Consider the following 20,843-nt stretch of genomic DNA (forward strand, 5'->3'; position numbering starts at 1 on the left):
CGCATATTTTCACGTTAGTTTTGTTTTGTTTTGTAGTGTACACGAGTTGAAGGGAGCTAATGCCCTCACAGATTTTCTTTGTGACCGCTGGCATTCATTTGTAAAGTAGCTATCAGAATGTATTTGTGGCCATGAAGTAGTTTTTGCTTTATGGGAAAAACTCTGTCCAAATTTTCTTTAAAAGTTTTGGCTATTTCCTCTATCCAAAAACCTGAATTCTTTTCATTATAACCTTCTTACTTTTTAAAAAATTATTCTCTTCCTTTCTTTCCTACTTCTGCATAAATGGATTTTGTGGATCACTCAGTGAAAACTGGCTGCAAGGCTGTAACCCATCTGACCTTCAAGAGGCAAAAGTACATACTTTTTTCCTCAAATTTTTTCTCTTCTACCAGATTTCTGCGCTAGGTTGAGAATCAAGAAGAGGGTTGGGATGTGAGGCAGAATGTTTTTTGATCCTTTTTCATGTCTGGTTGAGTTCTCTAATGGCCCAGGACAGTTAGAAGTACTTCGGGGTTGTAACTTGCAAAATAAGAGAAATCAGATATAACTGTTCTTAAATTTTCTGAAGCTTTTGGTTTGAAGCTTCTTGTAAATCATTGGTGTCAGCATCAGAAAATAGTTGAAATTGTGTTTCTTTAAAAAATGGAAACAAACCAAAAAAAGGAAACATAACCGTTTGCTTGCCAGATTTATTTTGGAAATTTATGCCTTCTAAAAATGGCCACCCCCATGCCAGTCTTTGGGAGGCCTGCATAAGAGCCCCTAGCTGTACATCTGAATGCTGTGCACCCTCAGCCTGTGCCTCCAGCTGCTGGTGCCTCTCTGTGTGTGTCCCTAGTGCTGTCCCTGGAGCATTGTTTGTCACTTTTGGTCTGAAAACGAGAGCACTGGATCACCTAGATCAATGATTTTCAAACATTTTAACTATAATCTATTGTTAAAAGGAATCTTATATGGACACACAGTCCTCCTGCATGTGATGAGGGATACAACAGAACTAAGTGTGTTAATGTTATTTGGTAGTTCCTTTGACTTAAAAAGAGCAGCTATTATCTGTTTCATTAATTCTGTTCTTGTGTGTAGAAGGTTAGTGACAAATACTGTTTTTCTCATATTTACAGGACCAAGTTAACCCTTCTGAAGTAGCTGACTGTTTCTACTATGTGATTTTGGGTGGATCTTGAGTGGGAAGAAGTTGCTTCACACATAGAGGGTGCTCAGTAAATATTGAGAACACACACACATGCACACATACACACCCCTGCTAATGTTCCAGAGAATTAAAGTACTCCTCTTTTGAGACATTCCTTTCAGTTAATTTATTATACATCCAGAAGGCCCCTGTGATAACAGGGAAGTAGCTTAGCCAGTGACCAATATTAACCCATTTGCATCAAAGTTTGGTTTATTTATCCAGTGAGGCAGTCACTTCATGACAGAGAGTCTATAAATGTTGAAGGGCTTAGAGAAGCAAAAGGGCAGAGTAGGTGCCACTTTGTTTTTCCCTCCCAGCTTTTGACTTTGAAGGATTTGCTATTCATTCATACCTTAAGTATTTATTCAGTACCTACTATAAGGAAAGCATTGTTCTAAAAGTGGCAAAAGATGCAAAGATTAATAAAATAAAGATTCTGCCTTCAAGGAGTTTACAGTCAACTGACATAGTTAAGACAAATATTTAAATGTCTATAACAAGATGGAGAGTGGTAGGTTCCATAAGAAAAACATAAACAAGGTACAAAATTGTTTAAAGATGGGAAGGATTTTTCCAGGCTGGTAGATATTCAGATTTTTATCCACAATTTCCAAAAACAAAGAAAGAACTACCAATCTGTACAGTTCGAGAACTGTCAGGTGGTTTACTACCCTCCTGCTCTTGTTTTTTAACTTACTTACATACCTCTCCTTTCTGCTGAGCTGTAATGTTCTTCATGGCAGGGTATATCTTACTCTGTGTATCCCAGGTCCCTAACTGTGCCTGGTTCATAAAATGCATTCAGTAAATATTTATTGAATGGATGTGTGTGTCACCAGTAATCAAATTTGCTTTCTAATCAGAAAATTTCTATTCTATTACAAGGCATATTTAGCAAACTCAGTGCAGTTAAAAAGTACAGTTTTCTCCTCAGAAACTAAACATTTCAAAAGGACAGCTTTTATAAGGTTATACACAATTTGCACCATAAAGAAGGTAAAGCATATCTTAGAAAAGATTAGATAAGAAACCTATAAACCTGAATAAAAAGCAGAAGCACCTGTCTCTATCTTTCTCTCCAGTTACGCTGGTTGTGATAATATGTTTTTATGATGTTTAATGATAAGACCGGGACTTCAGTGAAAGTGAGTTATAAATAAATTTATATTTCAATTGTAAGTGAATGATAAATCATACATAATTCTTTTTTAAGTGTTCACCTACTTAAATTTTGAGTATAAAATGTTTTTCATATTTAGCACTAAATAATCTCTAAGGTCCTTCAGGCTTTGAAAATTTTGTAATTTTACAATTGCCCATGGGGGAGAAATGTCATAAGTATAAGCATCTTTATGTGTCTTTTTCTTTGAGTACTTATGACGTGTCATTTGTCTTAGAATGGGAACTCTTTGGGTCGATACCTTTTAGTCAATTCAGTTAATATGTCTGAAGCAGCTGCTCGAGTTGGGGTAGGAGTACTAAATTCAATAAATTGCAGTGACCAGGAACTTGCAGACGATCGAGGGATATATACAATCATTATAAAGTAGATTAATGAAATAGGAGCTTATTTGTCTCACTTAGCAAAAGTCCAGAAGCAGGCAGTCTAGGGCTTGTATGGCAGCTCAACACTGTCATCCAGAGACTCGGGCTCTTTTTTCTTCTCATGTTTCCATATTTACTGTGTGGGTTTCCATCCTCTTGGTGGAAAAATGGCTACGACACCTCCCAGTATCTAACCATGTTCCTAGTAGAAAGAACGTAAAAGGGCAAAAGCTTTCTCTTGTTAAAGCTTTATCTCTTCATCAGGGACTTCCTACATCTTACTGGCCAGAACTATATCATATGGCCACTCTAGCTGCAAAGTGACTGGGGAAGAAGGGAGTTGTGGATAACAGTTAAGATAGCCAAGCAACAATGTTTGCAGTTACTCCTTTTCTGTTTTCCCTTTGGGCTGTAGACCTTTAAGATTCCAAAGAACAGGACAAGTTATTTATGCATGAAGATATAATTCTCTAAGAAGTCCCTCTTTGTCATTAAATGATTCATTTACTAATTCAAGAAATATTTATTTTTTTATTGCTTAATATGTGCCAGGTACTGTTCCAGGTATTGAGGATAACAATGATTAACAAAAAAGACAAAGTAGCTGCTCTCATGGAGCTTGCAGTCTACTTAGAAGAAGAAGGCTATAAACAAATAAATATAAATACATATTATATAGACTATAGAATATGGTTATGAATATCCATATATATGTGTATATGTATATCCATGAAGAAAGGTAAAGTAAGGTAAGGAGGATGGAGGGTCATGGTAGATAATATTCTATATAGGATGTTTAACATCAGGCCTCTCTAATAACGTGATATTTTAGCAAAGACCTGAAAGAAATGAGAGATGGATGGAGCCATAATATCGGGAAGAATGGTCCAAGTAGAGGAAACAGCTAGTACAAAGATCCTGAAGAGAGATAAATTTGGCGTGTTCAAGGACCAGCAAGAAACCAGTATGGCTGGAGCACAGTGAACAAGATGGGAAATGATAGGAGATGAGAACAGTGAGGGCCATAATATGTTGGGCTTTGTAGGCCATAGCAAAAATTTTTCTCTGAGTGAAATGGAAAGTCATTGGAGGCTTGTGATCAGAGATTAGCATGATCCAACTTACAATATAAAAGGATCACTCTACTGAATGGAGAGTAAATTGTAGTGGGACAAAGATAGAAGCAAGGAAACCAGTGAGGAGACTTCATTTTCCCAGGAAATAAATGATGGTTCCAACTATTGTAGTAGTTGTGAAGATAGTGAGTAATGATCAGATTCTAGATATATTTCAAAGGTAGTTTAGATATGGTTCTGATGAAAAGAGAAGTTTTGGATTAGTAACTGGAAGAATGGAGTTGCTATTTACTGAAATGGGAACTACAAGAGAATAAGAGATCATATGGGTTGGATAGGAAGGTGGTAATCAAGAGTTTGATTTTGGACATATTAGGTTTGAATTGCCTATTACACATCCAAGTGCATGTTGGATGATTTATAAATTTGGATATATATATGGTTATCCACCAGTTATTTGAATGACAAACAAATCTATAGTTCAAGGTAGGCATTGGGATTGGAGATATAAAATTAGGTGCTTTAGAGTGTGGGTGATATTAATGCCATGGGACTAGATAAGGTTAGGTGGGGAATGAGTAGCTAAATAATAATCTATTTCTATGACTTTTTTAAGAGGAAGGAAAATTTCCTATGAAATCTTAAGTAAATTCAAGTTTGGATGCAGTCATGCACTGTTTAATGACAAGGGTACATTCTGAGAAATGCATCACTAGGTGATTTTGTCATTTTGCAAACATGATAGAGTACACTTTCACAAACCTGGTAGCATAGACTACTACACACCTAGGCTATGTGGTACTTATCTCATGGGACCACCATCATATATGTGGTTCATCATTGACTGAAACATCAGTATGTGGTGCATGACTGTGTTTCATTTTACTAACTAACTCATTAAGTGTTCAAAGTTTAGTATAGTGGTTAAGGACATGGACTCTGAAGCTAAGCTACCTACGTTTGAATCCTGGCGCTTCTGTTACTAGCTCTGTGATTTAGACCAAGATATGTAAACCTCTCTTTCCTCATCTGTTAATAAGGATGCCTCCTCATAAGGTTGCTGTGAAGATTAATTAGAACAGTTCTGTGACACATGGTTAACACTCAAAAAGGATTAGCCAGTATCATCATTAAATTTCACCAAGTCTTGACACATGATGTAGCATCGTTAACTTGATTTAATGTTCCAATGTTTAATGTTAAAGTCATTCCCACTTTTTAATCAGTGTTTCAGCATCATATTCTTAGTTAATTATCTTCCTGTTTAGGTCACAGTGCTGTTGATATCACCAAGGTGGCTAGAAGACATCGCATGTCTCCTTTTCCTCTAACGTCTATGGACAAAGCCTTCATCACAGTCCTGGAGATGACTCCGGTGCTTGGGACAGAAATCATCAACTACCGAGGTATTTACTCATTGCCTTTTCTTTTCATTTTTTTCTAAGTAAGATTTATATAACATTAATACACAGTTTTCCTGAAAGAGAAAATTTATTAACCATTCTAACAATTACTACCATCATTCTTTTTGCTTTTTATTTCTACTCAACTCTAAGATTAGTCTTAATGCTGTGCAGAGTAAAGCACCCATAAAATTTCCTTTTCATTAAAAAAAAACATATGAAGGGGCCGGGCCCGTGGCCAAGTTGTTAACTTCACATGCTCGGCTTCTGTATCCCGGGGTTTGCTGGTTTGAATCCCGGGTGTGGAGCTACACACTGCTCATCCAGCCGTGCTGTGGCAGCGTCCCACATAGAAGAACTGGAATGACTTACTACTAGGATATACAACTGTGTCCTGGGGCTTTGAGGAGAAAAAAAATGGAAAAAATCAACTGGTTCTCCTGTCCATCAAAATACCAATACTCTAAACTAAAGTCAGGACTATCAGCACTGAGTGACAAAAATAGTTAACTGAGTCTACCTGATATCCTTTCAGACATGGGAGATGACTAATGTGTCTCCTTTCTGGAAAACATGTTTTTAAATGTAAAACGTAAAAGCTTCATTAATTTATCCATGGATCACTGAGCAACCAGTCTGATCTCAGTTTTTCTGCTTCATCTATCTTCTCATTTTTTGCTCGTAGTTTAGTAGCAGGTTGAGGGCAGCTTGTGGAAAGACCATGGAAAGGTACTGCTCCCCAGTTTTTTTGGTTTTTAATCAACCATTTCCCTTTCTAAAAATTCAGCATAGAAGGTGTATTTAGTGCAATCTGAATAAACTATGGCGTCTTAATTGTTTTATTTTGCAGATAAAAATAGCACAAAAGGATTAATCTTACCAATAAAGGACTTTATTCATAGATCATAAAATATTCAAACTTCAGTGAACGTTAGAGAGCATCTATACAAACACCCTAATTTTTCTGCAGGGAAACTAGACACAGCAGAAAAGGAATAGGATTAAGCCTCAAGACTTATGTTCTGGGCCTGGCCTGGTGGGACAGTGGTTAAGTCTGCACGTTCCGCTTCAGCAGCCCAGGGTTCGCCTCTTTGGATCCCGGGTATGGACATGGCACCACTTGGCACGCCATGCTGTGGTAGACATCCCACATATAAAGTAGAGGAAGATGGGCATGGATGTTAGCTCAGGGCCAGTCTTCCTCAGCAAAAAGAGGAGGATTGGCAGCAGTTAGCTCAGGGCTAATCTTCCTCAAAAAAAATAAAATAAAAAAATAAAAAAGACTTACGTTCTTCTTTGTAGTACTACATGATAGTGCTGTTCTTCCAGTATTCAAATATAAAAAGTAATAGTAGATAACATAATAAATTATGTTAAAATTAAAAGGCCTAACCTAGTGAAATATTAAATGTCAAATTTCTAGCTCTTTGGTCCCTGACCCTACTTAGAAAAAAAATGTTTTTATATAGTTTATACTTATCTTACATCTTTGACTTACATTCTTTTAGATATGTATATCATTAGACTTAAACCTTTTCTTTTGTTTTGGTTTTACTCTTCATTAAAGGAAATAAAAATTAGAAAACTGACTAGAATGGAGAATTAGTCAGGAATTAACTATAAGATTTCAGAAATCAATTTTAATGAAATAGGTTTCTTTCTATTACTAAACACAGAATATTCAGATATTTTTTGATATCAGTCCACACCAAGACATTTTTAGAAAATATGAATATAAACTTAAGTGGGGAACAAAATTTAAATAATACTTTACCTGTTACAAAAATAAATCAACCATCCCTGGCCTCTTGTAATTTCAGGGGAGTTTCCATTAACATCAGTCCTTAGAAAAATTTCACTGTGTTTGCCAAGCCACATTTAGACAGAAATTATAATCCTTTTAAGGAAAAAACCATTGGAAATGGCCATTTCTCTTTTTCCTCTAGAAAAAAAAATACTGTCAGATGGATTCTCTTTTCCCCTCATGTGCTTGTTTACCCTTCATTTGTTCATCAAATCAGTTGTCACTCATAAGTAAGCAAACACTTCGTGGATGGTTGACTTCCTTGTCAAGTGTTTCCACCCCTGAAGATGAAAAATAATAGTGAGGTTTACATTCAACTTTTGAATTGGATCAAACTCCATGTTTACTGCAAGAGTATTGTAATCAAACCTCCTAGGCACTTTAGTTAGGTGTTTAGAAAATACCACCATATATAGAAACAAAATTAAATTTGTTCAACAAATATTTGTTAGACATCTACCAAACGTCGGGTACTGTGTTAAGTCCTGGATGTACAAAGATGAGTGAAACAAAACTCCTGCCCCATGGATCCTACTGTGGAGGGCAGAAGAGGGACAGGTAAACATTGTGGTACTTGGCTCCCTCATTGGCTCTTTTGTAGGCTTGCCTTCGTTTGTCAATTCCTTAAATAAAAACTTTCTTTAGAGTTTTTGTCTTTGGCCCTTTTCACATCTTGCACATTCACTTCAGATGACCTCATGCGTGCCAGTGGTTTCAAATACCACCTATGAAGTGATTTCTAATACTACCCAGACCTTGCCTGAGCTCCAAACTCATACCAGATGTATACCTGCTACTAGTAAATTTAACATGACTTACACTAAACTTATTTTCCTTACCTCTACAATACTTGTTTCTTCTACTTCCTCCTGAATCCATCCTTTGTTCTCTATCTCCACTGCTATCAGTTAAGGTCTTTATTATTAATTTCCTGGATCATTTTAACAGGCTCCCCTTCCCCTATTAGCATCCTCCCAGTCTTTTCTCCAATTAGATGCCAAAGTAATCTGTTCAAATGGCAAATTTATTATTAACGTTTCTCTGCATACAACTCTGCAGTAGTTCTCCTCAAAACCTCCAGATAAAATCCAAAATCTTTGATATGTCATATAAGGCCCTTAATAATCTAATTTCTTCCTACTTTTTTCAGTTTCTTCTCTTAATTCCTTCGCATCAGAATTTGCTTTTCCCTAAACCTACCACGCTGTTTCTTACCTTTTATTCTCTTACCTCCAGGCCTTTGCATATACTATCTTTTGCTTGGAACAACTTTATCCTACTTCTTTGCCTGGCTACTACGTATTCTTTTTTTTTCCCCTAGCTTTATTGAGGTATAATTGAAAAACAAAAATTGTATATATTTAAGTTATATAGCATGATGATTTGATGTTCATATATATTGTGAAACAGTTACCACAATCAAGCTAATTAACACATCCATCACCTCACAGTTACCTTTTGTGTGTGTGTATATGTGTGTGTAGTGAGAACACTTTAAATTTACTTTCTTAGCAAATTTCAAGTATACAATACAGCATTATTAACTATAGTCACCATGCTGTACATTAGACCCGCAGAACTTATTCATCTTATAAATGAAAGTTTGTACCCTTTGACCAACATCTCCCCGTTCCCCCTACTACGTGTTCTTTAAGATTAAACTTAAGTTTCTCCTCCATGAAGACATTTCTGATGTTCACTTCCCCCCTCCCTAGCTCGGTTAAGTACCCCTCCTCCCTGTTCCCACAGCACTTTGTTCATACGTTTTATGATAGAACTGACTGCCATATTTGATCACTCTCTATCATAAATGCCCTAATAAACAACATGAGTATAAAAAGCAGAGTACTCTAAGTGTGAATCACTATAAATTGAATTGTCATGAGTCAAATATGGCCTTACTGAAAGTAAGAGATTTCTCCCCAGAAAAAGGATTAGAAACTCATTCTCACTGCACTTTAAATGTTATCTTTACCAAGGATGTTTGCATTTTAATGAACAAACTCTCATAGTTTGTTTTGATTTCAGCTAGATGTACCTCTAACTATCGAATTTCCTCTGTCAATCACTGAGTAGGAAAAGTGTCGGGGATGGGAGGAGGGACTGAAAGACCTTTACAGTTCTCTGAAATCTCAAATATTCTGCCTCTGCAAATACTCTGACATCTACAAGTATAGAAGCCCATGGAGGAAAGGCCATGTTTCCTAAGAGAGGTCCAGGACCACTGAATCTATGAAGCAGTTTAGAACTGTAACATCTCTAAAATTACTTTTATATGTCTGAGAAGGCTCAGCAATAATCCCAGAAAACTAAGGGTGAATCCTATACAGAAATACTGGAAGTAATTGTTGTAAAGGTCATAGACATAGGGTAACTCTATGAAGGAATTCTAGAGTATAATACATGAACTACGTAGAATATTATAATAAGAAGGTAACTTTGAGATCAAGTCATCTTTCTTACTTTAAAGACAAGGGAACTTAAGACCAAGGAGGTGTAATAATGTTCTTAAAGTTAGACAAATAGTTGTGGTTGAAAACAACTAGAACCTAGGATTCTCGACTCCTGGTCTGCTGTTCGTTCTACTATGGCACACTACATCTCAAATCAATATGAAAATTATTCTTCTAAAGCAAGTGCCTAGATGTGCATGTATGTATAAAGTATCGTTTGTTTAATCTGTTTTGGCTCAGATAAATTTTCTCTTGTCTCTGGTCTGTCCTTTAGTATATCTACTATTTTCAGCCCCTATCTGCAAGCAAGGCCTTTAAGGAGCAAGTGCTCCAGAGATTATAAATACCTTCCTTTGGTTTCTTGGGAGAGGCATACATGGCATAACAATGGATGATAATAGTTGTAAGACTACCATTTATGGTTCATTTTCTTTGCTTGTAAATGCATGACATGAATAAATTCCAACTTTATATTTGATACAGTACTAGCTACTGTAAAATAGATTAAAAGATTCTGGCACTATTCCTTATAATTCCCAATCTCTTTCAATTAACAATGGAAAAGCTATAAGCTTTTAATAGAAAGGATTCTGCTTTCTCAGGAGCATTATTTTAGATTACAAGCTCTAGGCTTTCTCATTTAAGATTACATGACCAAAGACTTCAGCATCTCTCACCTGGGTTCTTTGTTTTTCCACAAAAGACTTAAGCAGCTCTAGTCAAGGAAATTTAAAGCTTTGTTGTTGGAACTCAGTTTGAAGCAGTGAAATCTCTCTTTTAGAATACTGACCATAGCAGAGGCGCTTCTCCCTGTTTCTGAATTATCGTTAGATAACTGCCTGAAGATAGATGGTTATCTTAAGCAGAAATTCACTGCCCTCTGGAAGCAATGCAGAAGCTCCTGATTCCAAGCAGTAGGAGGTTCTTGCAAAAGTGGTTCACAAGTCATGCTAGGAATTCATTAACTCCTCCTGACGGTTCAGGGGCTATCAGAGAATAAGGGAGAAGGAAGTAAAGGTATACTGGAAGGGGCTTTGCCATCAAAACATATTCTTTACCTTGCTTTACTTTTAACTAGCTGAGAGACCTTGGGCAAGCTGCATGAACTTTCTGAGTCTTATTTCTCTCATATGTAAAAACTAGAAATAATGTCTACCCAATAGGGTCATTATGAGTTACTGTTAAAGGAAATTTTATATGTAAAACATTTAGTATTCACTAAGCTGCCATGTTTGGAATATAGCAACTTGTTCCCATCCCTTCCTTCTCCACGTGGGGACTCTGAGATCATAGCCCTAGGCTAAGCACTTGTAAATTACTGAGTCAAAGCTACAATTCCTTGGCTCAGCTCCATTTGTTGATCCACGTTAACAATCTCTGGTTGTCTATGTATTTTGTTGTAATCAAATTTACATTCCACCCACCCAGGTCATTCAGGCATGTGCTTCCTATCTCATTAAAAAATTTAACTAAACAGCAGTTTTCATTGTTTTTCTGCTTATCTCTGGTTGAGCTTTACAAAATTGAAGCAGAGAATTGAGGTAGTTATTGAAATATTTCAAGTGACAGCATATATTTTTATTAACCAAATTACTGCCTCCACTTTCTACCTCCAGTCTAGTAAGGTCTTCACCTAGGATGATCTCATTTACTTGCAGATTATCTCCTGGGATATTGGTCTTTGCTGGCATTTTCTGTAGATTTTTCCATGAGTGCGGCCACTTGAACTCATTCATAGTTTCCTTCAGGTAGTCTCATCCCTTTAGACTCTTTAGTTCATAAGCTTTATTATACCTCTAAAAATATGTGCATCCTATTATATCCTTCATGTTTATGGTTCTTATTACACCCTTACCTTTATGCTTCTCCCTGCATTTCTCAAATATGAACATTTCATTAAATCCTTCTCTGTATAATATTCATGATGTGTGTGTGTGTGTGTATAATCACAGCCTCTAGGCAATTATGCTGTTCTTCATATCCAAAGATTACGATTGATTCCCAAACTGCTTTCTGTATATGTGCCCTCAGTTGCTTTTTTTCCTCCAATACTATGGATACCACATGTGTGCTGTTATCACAGTACTCACAAAGGTCCCTTGTGTAGGGGACTTGTTTTTATTCTTATTTTATTGAATAAAATTAATTCACTCAAATAGAAATCAGACCTATAACCTTGGCCTAGTTATCCCTATTTCACAACTAGGTAGACTAATCTTCCTATTTCATACTTCCTTCTGTGCATACAATTATGTATCTCTATCTATGTAGCATCTTTTTTTTTAAATAAAGCATATTGTAAACGTACCTCACTTTGAGTAATTTTAACAGAAAGTAATTCATATTTAATCAAAAAAGTAAGGATGGGCCAGCCCAGTGGTGTAGTGGTTAAGTTTACATGTTCAGCTTCAGCAGCCCAAGGTTCACCAGTTCAGATCTCAGATGTGGACCTAGCACCGCTTATCAAGCCATGCTGTGGCAGACGTACCACCTATAAAAGAGGAAGATGGGCACGGATGTTAGCTCAGGCCCAATCTTCTTCAGCAAAAAGAAGAGGATTGGCGGCAGATGTTCGCTCAGGGCTAATGTTCCTCAAAAAAAAGAAAAAAGTAAGGAGGAATTAATTTTTCAATATGGTTTATTTAAGTTAATTTACATAGCTTTTATTGAATATATTGGTGGTTAAGACAAGATACACTCTTTAAATGAGATTTTTAGTTTTCTATTCTTTTTGGGTACTTCATTATCTTCTCGTATTTGAAATATACATGTCTTATTTGGTATAGTTTATTTAGCGATCTTTTTATTCAGGATCTATTTTGAAGTGCCATAGTCTATGTTAGTACTATTAAGTTAGGGTTCAGAATGTAAGCAATGGAAAAAATTTTGGTTAAAATGGAATGAAAGTAGAAAATTTCTAAGAAGGAATAACATCAAAATACCTTATTCTTGCAATGATCAAAATTATGAAGAAGGATCTCAGATTTTTAGCAATAACTCATTCCTGTCTATTCTTAATGTTATATTGGTAGAATTATGAAACTTCATGTAAATATACAGGATTTCCCAAACTGTAGTGAAGAAAATTAGTGCAAATGAAAAGAGACAAACATAGGGGCTGGCCCAGTGGTGCATCAGTTAAGTTCTCACATTGCACTTCTCAGCAGCTCGGGGTTCGCCAGTTCAGATCGCTGGTGCGGACATGGCACCCACCACTTGGCAAAAGCCATGCTGTGGTAGGCATCCCACGGATAAAGTAGCAGAGGATGGGCACAGATGTTAACTCAGGGCCCATCTTCCTCAGCAAAAAGAGGAGGATTGGCAGTAGTTAGCTCAGGGCTAATCTTCCTCAAAAAAAAAGAGAGAGACAAACATAAGTGGAAGTAAAGGATTTACCATTACCAGCAAGAGAATTACCAGGAATGAAAACTTGGCAGTAGGTTTTTTCTTTTTTTTAGGTTTGAATTGATTAACTTTCCCGTTGGAGTCCTGCACAGGAGTTACCTTTGTGACTATTTTCTCAGTTAAGGACTTTGCAACTCCTGGCAGGCTGTTAGCTCACCCCAAGCAATATGGGCAGGGAAACCCAAAACTTCCTTTCTTTTAATTGTGAGACAAAAGGATATGAAGAAAATCAGAAACACAAGGAATCTATTGTAATCAACATTCTTCTTTGTAATGTGTCTGAATGTCTATAAGAATGGAATAGATTTGCAATAATTTTTAAAACTTTAACTCAATTTTTCCAAAAACGGAATTCATTTAAATGGTTAAAAATCTTATTTTCTGTCTCTATAAACTCCTTTTCTGCAGAATCTCAGTCTTTAGTTAACTTGCTAAAAAAAAATATCAACTATTAACATCTTGTCTTATCATTTGGAAATAACACTGAATGGTTCAATGAAACTATTGCAACCTTGAGACTAAAACACCTTACTAATTTCCTTACTTTGGTTTTAGCAATATGGAAATAAGCCACCAGTATTTCTTCAAAGTCAATATCATAATTGGTATATTTGGTATTGATTTCTTGTTGCATCCCACCTAGGAGCTTGATTTCATTATGTATTTGTTTCTTTTTATAAAATACTTCCTACTTAATACATTTTCCCTTTTTTTTAATAGCCGTAGTAATATCCTACTGTAGGACCAATCAGTGTTGGAAAAGTTAGGAATTATTTTTAGGATACTAGGATATGTGGTTCAAAATTGTGGAAATTATAGTAAGAAAATATTTTTTTCCTCTGCAGCATATGACAGTTTATAGGACAGTGATTGAGAAATTACCAATCAAGAAGGGTTTAAATTGTTCCAACTATAGAACATTTTGCTTGTTTGTACCAAATCCTGACGAACAAATTTACCCGTTAGACCTACCTGCTACACATTTATCAGTGACACATTTGAATTGGGTGTAGCAGAGTTTCCATCACTAAGTATAAAAGGAGTGAGCACTTACTCTCAATTGAAACATTTTCTAACATTTTAGATATTTTTTGAAACTAATATTTCCCCTAAAAAATATATCTTTCATTTTAATGAAGTTAAATGTTTTCTACAGTTTTACAGTTATTATTTTTAAAGCTTGATTTTTATATATAGAAATGAATATATGTAACACAGAGGCACTCAATAATAAAATAGGCATCATGAAACCACAACACAACTGAATTAATTCATAATCAATTTCATTGCATCTTTTTGTATTACTAAATCATGACTTAATCATTTCTGATAATCATAACGTTTGTGTTTATTCCAAATTCTATAACCTTCTACAAAACTTATTTTTATTTTATGACATAAGAACTGTAATGCTTGCCCTTATTTATCACGTTGGCAGGCAATGAGCATCCTTAGATGGAAAAATACAAATGTGCAACACAATACCACTCTGAACAAGCCAAGAATTTTAAAAGCATAGGGTTTTTATTGTACTATTCCATAAACATGACTTCTGGAGTAACTAAAGATTAATTAATGTGCCTGTTTTCACCAAAGGAATATTCACCCCTAAATCATTCGGTCTTTCTCACTTTACATATATGTGAATCCTGTAATACATAAGTGAGGTCCATAATGTACCAAAATGTTGTCTAATTAGTCTCAAATTTACAAAGAAGAAGACGTGTAGAATAAATTATATTGAGATAGACTCAAGGGCATCCACTATGTTTAAATGTTTAGTGTCTGTTAAATAATCATGATGCTTTCTGTAAGTATGTTATACTTCATTTAAAAAGTTTTGTTTTTTTTAATGCTGTAGTGACCCACATCTGCACATGCTTCAGCTTTCCTTTTAGTTCTTGACCTTAGCTAACATTGTTGCCACCAGTGGTCATTTGGCCAGAGTAAGTGTATGCATCAAGACTGCCTTCTCAACTATTTTGGTGAGCACAATGGATAGCTAATAGGTCATAAAGATTGGTTGTGATGGCGATTTTTAAATGTTGCAGTATCATATCAATGCTGTCTCATTGAACTTAATTAACTTTTGAGGAATTAATAATCAATAGCACACTGACTTATGTCTATGTTTTATATTAGGAAGTCTTGGATGGCATTTTTTCTTTTCAACCTTCTGTTATCTACCACACTCTTCCTACACTCTCTTCCTACACTCCTGATTCGTATAACTGATAATATCTTGGTTAGCCAAAGTGAGGACAAGGAATCAATTTCCTGGATCACTGAACTCGCAGTTTTCCCTTGACTTCCTCCAAAGCCTTCTTAGAACTAACGACACAGGGAACTTGACAACTGTGGAATCATTTTGATAAGTGACTTGGAGAAATTAAAATGCTTTTCTCTCTTATATCCAAAGCCACTCAGTTCTCCTAACATCTTAATTTAGATTGCAAGAAGCAAGTGTTATCTGGGCCAGAATAAATGCCCAACCAAACAAATTGAATATTTGACTTTTACCATTTAGAGAATACATTTGGGTTCGATGCTCACAGATCATACTCAACTTTATAAATAATTCTCTATCCTGAGTTCCCTTGTATGTATGTCCCTTGTCAGCCATTTGAATCTGTAAAGACTCTTTCTGAAGATATTTTTTAGCCCAATCATCCCAGTGTAAAACAACTAGCACCCCAGAGACTAGGGAGTTCATTAATGACTCTTATCATGTGGAAAGCTAACTCTTATATGAGTATCCTGCTGGCTACATAAAAAGGCTACCACCCTTTGACCAAGCACTCTGCCACTGTCTTCTTGCAGCACAAGTAAGCGTACCACACAAAACTGTGTAAATCATCAGCAAGTCTTTTCCACTCCTTCCTTCTTAACAACCTCTTGAGATCACTTAATTGTGTATGTGGCCCAGGATCCTCAGTGATACATATTCTTGCCTTTTAAGTTTTCTGACCTCCACAGAATCTAGAAATATGCATATGTGTTATCATCTTCATCAAATTGAAGTAGATTTTTTTGGAGTGTGGTTTTTTGAGGTGTTTTGTTTTTGGGGGTTTTTTGTTTGTTTGTTTTGGTGAGGAAGATTGGCCCTGAGCTAACATCCGTTGCCAATCTTTCTCTTTCTTCTTAAGGAAGATTGTCCCTGAACTAACCACTGTGGCAATCTTCCTCTGTTTTGTATGCAGAATGCCACCAACAGCATGGCTTGATAAGCAGTGTGTAGGTATGCGCTTGGGATACAAACCTGCGAAACCCAGGCCATCGAAGCATGGCACACAAACTTAACCACTATGCCATGGGGCCAACCCCAATTTTTTCTTTCTTTAAAAAAATCTCTTATCCTTGCCCTTTAAAAAGAAATAACGCCTTTATTGAGATACAATTCATATAGCATACAATTCACTCACTTAAAATACACAGTTCAAGGGTTTTTAGTATATCCACAGATATGTACAATTATCACCATAGTCAATTTTAGAAGATTTTCATCACCTCAAAAAGAATCCCCATCTCACTTAGCTATCATCCTCCTCCTATCCCTTCATCCCCCCAGCCAGCCCTAAGCAACCACTAGTCTATTTTCTATCTCTGTAGATTTACCTATTATGGACATTTCATATGATAAGATTATATAATATATGGTCTCTTGTGACTGACTTCTTCTACTTAGCATAATATTTTCAAAGTTCATCCATGTTGTAGCATGTATCAGTACCTTATTTCTTTTTATTATTATTATTATAGTAAAAAACACATTACCTAAAATTTATCATATTAACCATTATTAATTATACAGTTCAGTGGCATTAAGTACATTCATGTTGTTGTGAAACATATCTCCAGAGCTTTTTCATACTGGATATCTGAAACTCTATACCCATTAAATAACGTCTCTCCTTTTTCCCCTCATCCCAGCCCCTGGTAACTACCATTCTACTGTCTAAGATTTTATCTACTTTAGATGCCTCATATAAGTGGAATCATGCAGTATTTGTCTCTTTCTGGCTGGCTTATTTCACTTACCATAACATCCTCAATGTCCGTCCATGTTGTATCATGTCATAGTGTATTTTGTTTATCCATTCATCCATCAATGAACATTTGGGTTGCTTCCACCTCTTGACTGTTATGAATAGTGCTACTATGAACGTGAGTGTGAAAATATCTCTTCAAGGGGGCCAGCCCCGTGGCCGAGTGGTTAAGTTCGCGCGCTCCGCTTCAGCGGCCCAGGGTTTCACCAGTTCGGATCCTGGGCATGGACAGGGCACTGTTCATCAGGCCATGCTGAGGCGGCGTCCCACATGCCACAACTAGAAGGACCCACAACTCAAAATATACCACTGTGTACCAGGGGGCTTCGGGGAGAAAAAGGAAAAATAAAATCTTTAAAAGAAAAAATCTCTTCAAGACCCTGCTTTCAATTCTTTTGGATATATACCCAGAAGTGAGATTGATGATCAAGGTAGTTCTATTTTTAATTTTTAAGGAACCTCCTTCCTGTTTTCCATAGTGGTTGCACTATTTTGTAATCCCACCAACAGTGCCTAAGGGTTCCAGTTTGTCCATATCCTCATCAAAACTTATCTTCTGCTGTTTTTGATAGCAGCCATCCTAATGAGTGTGATGTGATATCTCCTTGGTTTTGATTTGCATTTCTCTGACGACTAGTGATGTTGAGCATGTTTTCATATGCTTGTTGGCTATTTATATATCATCTTTGGAGAAATGTCTATTCAAGTCCTTTGCCCATTTTTAATTGGGTTATTTGATTTTTTTATATTGTTGAGTTGTAGGAATTCTTTATATATTCAGGACATTAACCCTTTATCAGATATATGATTTGCAAATGTTTTCTCCCATTCCATAGGTTTCCTATTTTTTTCTTTTTTTTTTTTTTTTGAGCAAGATTAGCCCTGAGCTAACATCTGCTGCCAATCCTCCTCTTTTTGCTGAGGAAGACTGGCCCTGAGCTAACATCCATGTCCATCTTCCTCTATTTTATATGTGGGACACCTGCTACTGCATGGCTTGCCAAGCAGCGCCACGTCCACATCCAGGATCCAAACCAGCAAATCCTGGGCCACTGAAGCAGAATGTGCGCATTTAACTGCTGCGCCACCAGGCCAGCCCCATAGGTTTCCTTTTCACTCTGTTGATTGTGTCCTTTGATGCACGAAAGTTTTTTGAGTTTAATATAGTCCCATTCATCTATTTTTGCTTTAGTTACCTGTGCTTTTGATGTCAAGTCCAGTGTCATGAAACCTTTCCTCTCTGTTTTCTTCTAAGAGTTTTATAGTTTTAGGTTTTACATTTAGTCTTTAATCCACTTTGAGTTAATTTTTGTATATGGTGGAACATAGGGGCCAACTTCAGTATTTACATATGGATATCCAGTTTTCCCAGCACTAATTGTTGAAAAGACTATCCTTTCCCCATTGAGTGGTCTTGGCACCTTTATTAAAGATCATTGGCTATATACACAAGTGTTTATTTCTGAGCTCTCTATTCTATTCCATTTGTATTAGTCACAGTGATCCAGAAAAACAGAACCAATAGGAGAGATAGGAAGAAATTTTTGTAAGGAATTGGCTCACCTGATTATGGAGGCTAAGAAGTCCCATGATTTGCCATCTGCAAGCCAGAGCCCCAGGAAAGCTTGTGTTATGATCCCAGTCCAAGTCTGAAGGCCTGCGAACCAAGGGAGCTAATGGTATAAATCCCATCCAAGGGCAGGAGAAGACCAGTGTCTCAGCTCAAACAGGCAGGCTGGAAGCAAAAGGGGCAAATTCCTTCGTCCAGCTTTTGTTCTATTCAGGCCCTCAACAGATTGGATGATCCCACCCACAATGGGGAGGGCTATCTATTTTATTGAGTCCGCCTATTCAGATACTAATCTCATCTGGAAAAACTCTCACAGACACACCCAGAAATAATGTTTAATCTGGGCACCCCATGTCCAGGCCAGCTGACACAAAATTAGCCATCACACCATTGGTTTGTTTGTTGTCTTTGTGCCAGTACCACACTGTTTTGATTACTGTAGCTTTGTAATATGTTATGAAATCAGGAGGTATGAGTCTTCAGCTTTTCTCTTTGTTAAAATTGTTTTGGCTATTCAGGGTCTCTTGAGATTCCATATGAATTTTAGATGAACTTTTCTATTTCTGCAAAAATTTCCATTTCATTTTGATTGAGATGCCATTGAATCTGTAGATGGCTTTGGGTGGGATAGACACTAAGAATATTTGTCTTCCAATTCATGAGCACAGAATGTCTCCCATTTATTTGTGTCCTCTTTAATTTCATTCAGCAATGTTTTGTAGCTTTCATTAGTCCCTCATTCCTTTTTATGGCCAAGCAGTATTTCATTGTATCTGTGTACCACATTTTGTTTATACATTCATCAGTTGATGATGGTTTGGATTGTTTTCATCTTCTGATTATTGTGCTGCAATTAATATTTGTTTACAAGTTTTTATGTGGACATATGCTTTCATTTCTCTGGGATTTGTCCTTCCTTTTATGAAGAACTGAGTTTAGGGGCTGGCCCCATGACTGAGTGGTTAAGTTCGTGCGCTCCACTTCATTGGCCCAGAGTTTCAGCAATTCACATCCTGGGTACGAACATGGCACCACTCATCAGGCCATGTGAGGCAGCATCCCACATAGCACAACTGGAAGGACCTGCAACTAGAATATGCAACTATGTGCTGGGGGACTTTGGGGAGAAGAAGGGAAAAAAAACAAGACTGGCAATAGGTATTAGCTCAGGTGCCAATCTTTTAAAAAAAAAAGAACTGAATTTAAATAATAGTAAGGATTCCTCTGGAAGTCCAGGCTACTAAAAGGCATATAGAGTATAACCTATATTTGTTACTTTGATTAGACCTGAAGGAAATACAAATAGAGTTCTCTTTCTTCAAAAGCTTAAGAAACCTAACACATACTTTCTCACACACACCAACTTGAAAACTCTTACACATCAGTTTTGAAAATAGTTGCTAATATATTACAAATTGAATATATGGTTGACAAAACATATACAAGAATAGTAGTCAGGGGCTGGCCCAGTGGCGCAGTGGTTAAGTTCACACGTTCCACCTCTCGGCAGCCCAGGGTTCACCAGTTCGGATCCCGGGTGTGGACATGGCACCTCTTGGCAAAAGCCATGCTGTGGTAGGCATCCCACGTATAAAGTAGAGGAAGATGGGCATGGATGTTAGCTCAGGGCCAGTCTTCCTCAGCAAAAAGAGGAGGATTGGCAGCAGTTAGCTCAGGGCTGATCTTCCTCAAAAAATAATAATAATAATAATAAAGACAGATTCTGACTAGAGGATTTAGGAATTAGTCATGACTTTTGAAACTTTTATTCTTGTTGGCACTAGTTCAAATTCCTGAGCTCCAGCCAAAACTGATTGTCATCCAGAGTGGTCTGAATAGTCACTTTACGTGTTAACTTAGTGGCCCTCTTCTTATAGTCACTAATTTTTTTAGGTTAATAAAGCCAAAATCAAAGGCTAAAATTCAAATAGAATGATAAGGAAGCTCTTTCCCTTTTACTTTCTCTTCTTAAGAAAAAAAACTTTCCTATAAAAATGATGTGATGATCATTGTAGAAAACTTGGAAATTTTCATAAAAGTATAGCAAAGGGGATAAAAGTCATACATACTTCCAAAGTAATGAAATAACAAATGCTTTATATTTTCATGTATGCCCTTCCCACCTTTTTGAGAACAAATATATCTTAACATAGTTAAGATTATACACTACATGTGCAGTTCTGCATGTTTTTTAAATATATATCGTAATAATTTTTCTGTCAATGAATATGCTTCATAAATATTACTTTAGCCTACATAATATTTTATCATAAGGATAGATCATTGTCTTTAAATTTCTGTATTATTGATCTTTTGATTTCTTTCCATTTCTCACTAATGTAA

At 36.4% G+C, this 20,843-nt stretch overlaps 1 protein-coding gene across 28 annotated transcripts in view; it reads left to right on the plus strand.

Moving 5' to 3' along the window:
- Nucleotides 1-20,843, plus strand: part of GPHN (gephyrin) — a 578,713-nt gene that overhangs the window by 461,496 nt on the left and 96,374 nt on the right. For all 28 annotated transcript variants that reach the window (XM_014860909.3, XM_014860913.3, XM_070513810.1 and 25 more), the window contains one exon: nt 5,088-5,225. In XM_014860909.3, the coding sequence (XP_014716395.1) occupies nt 5,088-5,225 (138 nt within the window). The remainder of the gene's footprint in view (nt 1-5,087; nt 5,226-20,843) is intronic.

The sequence above is a fragment of the Equus asinus genome, chromosome 7, assembly GCF_041296235.1.
Source record: "Equus asinus isolate D_3611 breed Donkey chromosome 7, EquAss-T2T_v2, whole genome shotgun sequence".
In the NCBI taxonomy this organism is placed as follows: Eukaryota; Metazoa; Chordata; class Mammalia; order Perissodactyla; family Equidae; genus Equus; species Equus asinus.